Raw genomic sequence first — 6,192 nt, 5'->3', positions numbered from 1 at the left:
CAGAGGAATTTGGCTATGCTGGAGCTGATATATAAATCTTCACCAAGGATGAGAAAGGTCATTATGGGTAATGCCAACAAGGATTTTGTCAATGCTCTGTGTGAGATAGCCCTCAATGTGTTACGTGGTAATATCCCCCTGACTAACAAGCAGTACGGACTCTTAAAGAAGAAAAAGAATCTTATTAGACTGGTTGCCGATAAAAAGATCAAATCAGCAAACAAAAAGAAGACACTCAATCAGTCTGGGGGTTTTTTACTACCGTTGTTAGGGGCTGCGATTCCTTTTATAGTTAGTCTAATCAACAGGGGTAGGTGAAGCCACGACACATGGAGCATACACAAAAAATGTTTCTGGTGCCCCAGCATCAACTGGATTCCTTAAAACAACCTCTGCAGGACCCTCGACCAGAATCTATAAGACAGGCCGTGCAAAACGACCTCGATAGAGCCATGACTGCTGTGTTAAATCAGCCCGACACCGACATGTATGAGAAAGCAAAACAGTATGCCAGTATTTTACAGAGATACTTGGGTTTTGTGAGACAGGGGGAACGTGAAAAGAATGTACTGACTCTATCACTCCCTCCCGGAGACACCCCCGACAATTCAAGACCTGCTACCGTCCCACAGAGTGCACCTGGGGATGGCGTTGATGTCGACCCCGAAAAGACACTGATTCTTGGTAATGTTCTAAAACACATGCCTAAAAAGAGCAGAAAGTACGCCGAGTGTATTCTGGATACTTTGATCAAGGAATTCTAGATCATAGTTCTCGAAATTCATTGGATTTCTAGTATAACTTCCTGTATATCCCTCATTGTCTACAAAGCATAAAATCATAAATTTTGGGATCTGCCCCATATATAAATTCTCCTGATTACATACTCTTGTACCAGCGGGGATGGAAAACGTTTTCAATGCAACCCTGTCTATAGCATATTTGGCATTGGTGTGTTGTAATGCTCTGCTATGGGCCAGCCTGACAGTAGGTGCCACAGTTACTTTTTTCACAAATATACTAGCTGATACTATCTTGACTCTGTATGCTGTATTTGTGGCATTCATTAGGGTGAATTCATCTTTTGAACGTATGAATTTCAGAGAAATATCAACGCCGTTAAGTAATAGTTTCTCCTGAAAGAACAAATCTGCATGTATCGGCGCAATTAACTCCACAATCCTGCTGTTCTTGGTGAATTCCCCCCTCGTCATCAATCCCTGGTTGGCTCCCGCTATAGAGGCATCGTTCATATGCGTCCCCGTGTCTTTACTAAACAAGCCTGTGCTGAACTGTGTATCCAACGTGTCTTTTCCGTAGTTGATCAGACACTCTATTATTCCACGGTATGGGTATGTATTTGAGGATTGTGATATGAGGCGGTCCCCTAGCATGATATCCACCTGCGAGAAGAGTGTACATCCTGGATAATTTATGAAACCCACATCGGAATCGGCCGTGAGGTCGCTGCCATCTGGTTTGGTAATTTTCACCCTCATAAACAGATATGTATCATTCAAATCCAGATAGTCCTCCCCACTGGATGATATGTAAAACTCCAGGGGTCCGGTGTCAGTTATGGCAGATACAGGGGGTATTTCGAGAAATGTAGCTCTCTCGAGGGATGTTTGCGTATATGGTACTGTAAATAGATCCAGTTCCGTCTTCACACACTCTGCAGATTGATTATGAATGAGCGCCATGTCTAGTCCTCCCTGTCTATCCAGTCTTTTTAAAATATGTCGTTAGCAGAAGAAGAAGAAGAAGAACGAGCTTGTTTCATATGTGGTCTGCCTCTCTTGACTCCTGTCTTCTTTTTGATCGTCTTTCGGGGTTTGCGTGTGAATTTAGCTCTTCTTGATACGGTCCGGCGACGCCCCCTAACAGCTGGCGGTTTTTTCAAACCCCGGGGTACACGCACCAGCATACCGTGTCCCTCCTGTTTCCTAGTCATGCTATTTTTGGCAATATTAGATACGACATCACCCATGATACTGTGCGCTGCAGTCTTTAAATGAGGTTTTGCTATGCTGAACCCTCTTCTTAAAAGTGGTATGGCCATTCTGAACAGGCTACGAAACATTCCTCCTAACCCGTTTCCGTACTGTGTACTTGCTCCAATAAAGCCGGGCATATCCCCGCCTGCCTGATTCATATAATATGACATATATCTGCCATCGTCACGAATGTACGGAGTGTGCGCCATTGTCCACCACTATCTATATTCCTTGTCTTATTGGCCTGAAGTGTAGCTTTACAACCACTTTACCATATAAAAACGGTATATATTGGTTTTGGTCGTCTTTTAACGCTATTTCAATGTCGTCGATGACGTTTGTAGAGAGCGATGTGTAGTGCGGCTTGTCATATGTTAGAGTGGGGATACGTCTCTGATCATCAGCCACATTTATACACCTCAGAAGCGGTACATAACTATCACCCACTAGCTGATAGTCGGCAATGTCACTATATACAAATATATTATAACATCCAGCATGAATATCTGATGGATAGGGGGCCGTAGATGAACCATGCCGTTTATCATCGTTGATTGTAAAAGGCACTTCCGGTTTGAATCCTAATATCTCAGCCAGCCGACCTTTAAACGTCACTGTGAGCCCATTCATCACGCCCGTGAAGTAAACACGGTTTTTAACGGCATTATATATCATGACCTGAAAGTGCGGTGCTAGCCTGTGGTGTGCACGGATCTGCGTGTTAAACTCACTAACGATTGCGGGTACAGACTCGTAACAACCAGCCTCCACTAATACAGTTGATGTAGTCTGTGTTTTAGCATCATATACAAGTACACCGGAATCGGTTGCTGGAAAACTATTCCATACTTTTGGATACTGAATCTCTATCAATCCGACCTCGTGTGGCTCGCTCAGCACTATAGTTTTAGCGAGTTTGGTCCGGTAACGCCATATCTTATTACTGGGATATACTGTGTGTGATGAGTTGCTTGGCAGCGTGACGTAGAACCCATTCTTTTCCATGTCCGGTGTCCTTTGGAGCTCTTTTGCATGTGTGGTGTTCGATCATGTCACCTGTTCCTTTATATGAAACATCATACGTCCACTACATCTTTCTCGGATATCCAGGTGTTAAACTTCTCAGACCAACCCAGCCACTTCACCAATACAAGTTTTTCACCGCGAAAGGTTTTCTTGTTTAATATCGCCTCTATTTTATAAATTTTATTTTTCCCTATAATCACTTTTTGTAGCTCTCTCTCATAAAACGTCCCTTTCACCTGCTCCTGGGCACAGTCGGTTAATTTATAAACAGGAGGGTCTCTAGTTATGCACTGTGATATTGTAAAATGTTCATCAGTGAATGTTTGCTTATAGCCCTTCCTAAAAAGCCCCCTGAGTTTTGATATACGCACAGTGTCACCTTTGTTAAATTTAAAACTCACAGGCTTCTGTGGCTTCAGTTTATACAGCGTATTGAATACCATCTTTTCATTGTTTTTATTTACTGCTACAGGAGCCTTCTTTATAGATCTATGATACGTGTTGTTATAGGCTTTAACAAGATCTTGAACTACATCCACATACCGGCGCGAATTAACAGATGTTAAATATCGCCACATACGGGTCTTGAATGTCCTGTTAAAACGCTCCACGACACTAGCTTTAGTTTCGTTTGATGTTGAAAAATGGACTATTTTATACTGCCCCAATAGTTGCTGAAATTTCTTATTATAAAACTCTGTGCCGTCATCGGTCTGTATTTTCAATGGGACACGGCCCTCCTCCAAAATGTCTTTAAAGGCCTTCGTAACAGTGACAGCCGTCTTGTTGGAAAGACACCTAACCCACGCATATTTAGAAAACACATCGATACACATTAATAAATAATGCACGTTATCGTTTTCATCTGAATAGTCCATCATATCTACTAAATCAGCTTGAAACTGTTTGTCAATACCGCAGACCAGCACTCTGTTCCGGGGGAAATGTACAGCTGCATTAGCATGTAGGGTGTACACATCTTGTTCCAGTAAGAAGTTATTGACACAAGCCTTTGAAGGTAAAACTCCCGTACACTCCCTGACTGCATTACGTAGTTTGACTACACCACCTAAACCGCCTGGATGCTCTGGATCATAATAAATTTTCTTCAGCGTACTCTCCATGTTAAGTGTCTCTTGTAAAATGATTACAAATGTGTCTGTTACAACCCTTTTTATTTATGCTGTGTAAAGATATAACAACAACAACAACATATCAAAAAAAAAAAAAGGACAGGTTTTTTATAAAAAACACACTTTCACTCTAAATGTCTATCAGATTGAGCCACCGATGTTTCATTAATAGTAACATATTCATGTTACATGTTTCATCGGCCCTCATACGTTCATACATGTTGTAAATTGTGTCGACAACCAGGTCTACTGATTTCAGCTCCAACAGGTACATCTCAGCCGCTCCTTGGACTCTCTCGTCAGAGGCCTGAAAACCCATCAGGAACAGATAGGTGTGTAGAGCCGGTATGAATTTTCCCCGCCACAGCCTCCGCATCAGCGGAGCGAAGTGTGCACCATAGAATAGTTCATCTGCCGCCTCAATGCACGAGTGCTCGTCCTGACTGGGGTGGTCAATATGGCAGCCATTACACATCTCTTTCTTATAATCCGTTATAACCGTGTTCAACAAATGTAAAACACCAGTTTTAATGCTCTCCAGGAATGTCAGGGATAACCGATGAGCGATTGGAGGGTTACAGCTGATTTTAACACCATCTATGTGGACGTATGCCTTTACACCTCCAGATGGCTCTGCTGAACTGGCTCCCATCTCTTCGTTAGCATCCCCACTCGGCTGGGGGCTATCGGTAGCATCTGCCCACGTGGTGTTTGTTTCTTCACCATCTGATAAGATTTAAAGAAAACATTATGATTAAACATTACAATATATATATATATATATATATATATATATATATATATATATATATATATCATACATATATGCTTTTACATTATAACCACTATGCACACACACTATGTAGCATCTAAAAACAGTCGCAGAATATAGCATACCTAGATGATGTCGACGGGGCAGTTCTGATTTGCAGTCAACACGTGGAAGCATACACACCAGGATGCATGACACGTGTTGTCTCGCAATAGACAAGACGTTTTCGAGAGTCCCCATATAATGCTGCGACCCTATCCCTCTTGATCGCTTCATCGATCTGACTGAACATCGTGTGCACCGCAGACCAGTCAGACCACAACACAATGAACGTAACAGGGAACCATTTAAAAAACTCTCCATACGTAAACCGGTATGGGTTTGGCCTAGCCTCGTGGGGTCCTCTCTGTGTAAATACTACGTCCCTGTCTGGGCAGCTATTTATACATATAAACTCTTCGGGGTTCTTGTTGATGCGGCTGGCTGTTACGTGATACACTTCTGGACCCGTTGAGCTATACCACAACACAGAGTAAATAGTCTCGCCGTCCGTAACAGTGTTCTGGTTAAGCGCTACACAAACCTCGCTACGAAACCTTTGCCAGTTGTTCACATTCATGCATTCTTCCCCTGTAGCGGTCTGATATCCCCAGACATCTCCGGTATATCCCTCCAAGCTAGAGATAATTGTAACCCATCCATTATCGTAAACCGCTCTGTAAACATGGCCATTTACACCAGTGTGCTCCAACTCTAAGACCGGCCCCGTCTCACTAGTGATACCATGCCTCGACCGCTTCTGCGGCCGGCCAAATTCCCCGTTTACAAACTCAGAAGTATCTCTGAATATTTGCGACCTACCTAGCACCGGTGATGTGCTTCGGATTGTGGCCTCAGGGTCACGTGGTGCTTGCATCTCGGCGAGAAGAAAAAAACGGCTGTGTGATGCGTTCAGTAAACCTACGGCAAAAGAAATAGCCTAGCAATCACGTTAGCAAGCAGGCAAGCCGGCACGCAGAGGAACAGACTCAAGAGTACACAGATCTAAAAGAAGGTTCAGATGTTCAGAGATGCAGCATCAGCAATGGTTGCAGGAGGGGAAGAGAAATAACTCATGCTGTACCTGGCCTATATAGGTAATGTTAAGAACACACCCACTACAGCAATAAAAAAAAAAGGGCTGAACCGTCCGTTACATGGCCGAGCGCGCCAGGGGGATCACCTCCGATGACGCGCCGACGACGCGCCGATAATGCGCCGATGA

General features: G+C 43.4%; 1 protein-coding gene across 1 annotated transcript; it reads right to left on the bottom strand.

Moving 5' to 3' along the window:
- Positions 1-4,286: 4,286 nt before the first annotated feature.
- Positions 4,287-6,019, bottom strand: LOC117740429. The gene is made up of 2 exons (XM_034546829.1): positions 5,790-6,019; positions 4,287-4,882 (listed from the first exon to the last, which is right to left on the bottom strand). Exons 1-2 carry the CDS (start codon positions 5,842-5,844, stop codon positions 4,287-4,289), a joined length of 651 nt encoding a protein of 216 aa, XP_034402720.1. The 5' UTR covers positions 5,845-6,019.
- Between the last annotated feature and the right edge of the window lie 173 nt (positions 6,020-6,192).

Source organism: Cyclopterus lumpus, chromosome 2 (assembly GCF_009769545.1).
Source record: "Cyclopterus lumpus isolate fCycLum1 chromosome 2, fCycLum1.pri, whole genome shotgun sequence".
Taxonomy (NCBI): Eukaryota; Metazoa; Chordata; class Actinopteri; order Perciformes; family Cyclopteridae; genus Cyclopterus; species Cyclopterus lumpus.
The sequence above is the reverse complement of the archived record's forward strand: the minus strand, read 5'-3'. Positions and strand labels throughout refer to the sequence as shown.

Excerpts from the sequence above, each read along its gene's own strand:
- LOC117740429 (XM_034546829.1), bottom strand. The coding sequence starts at position 5,844 with ATGCAAGCACCACGTGACCCTGAGGCCACAATCCGAAGCACATCACCG. Across the intron at positions 4,883-5,789 it reads AAGCACATCACCGGTGCTAG|ATGGTGAAGAAACAAACACC; the intron begins GTAGGTCGCAAA and ends AAATCTTATCAG.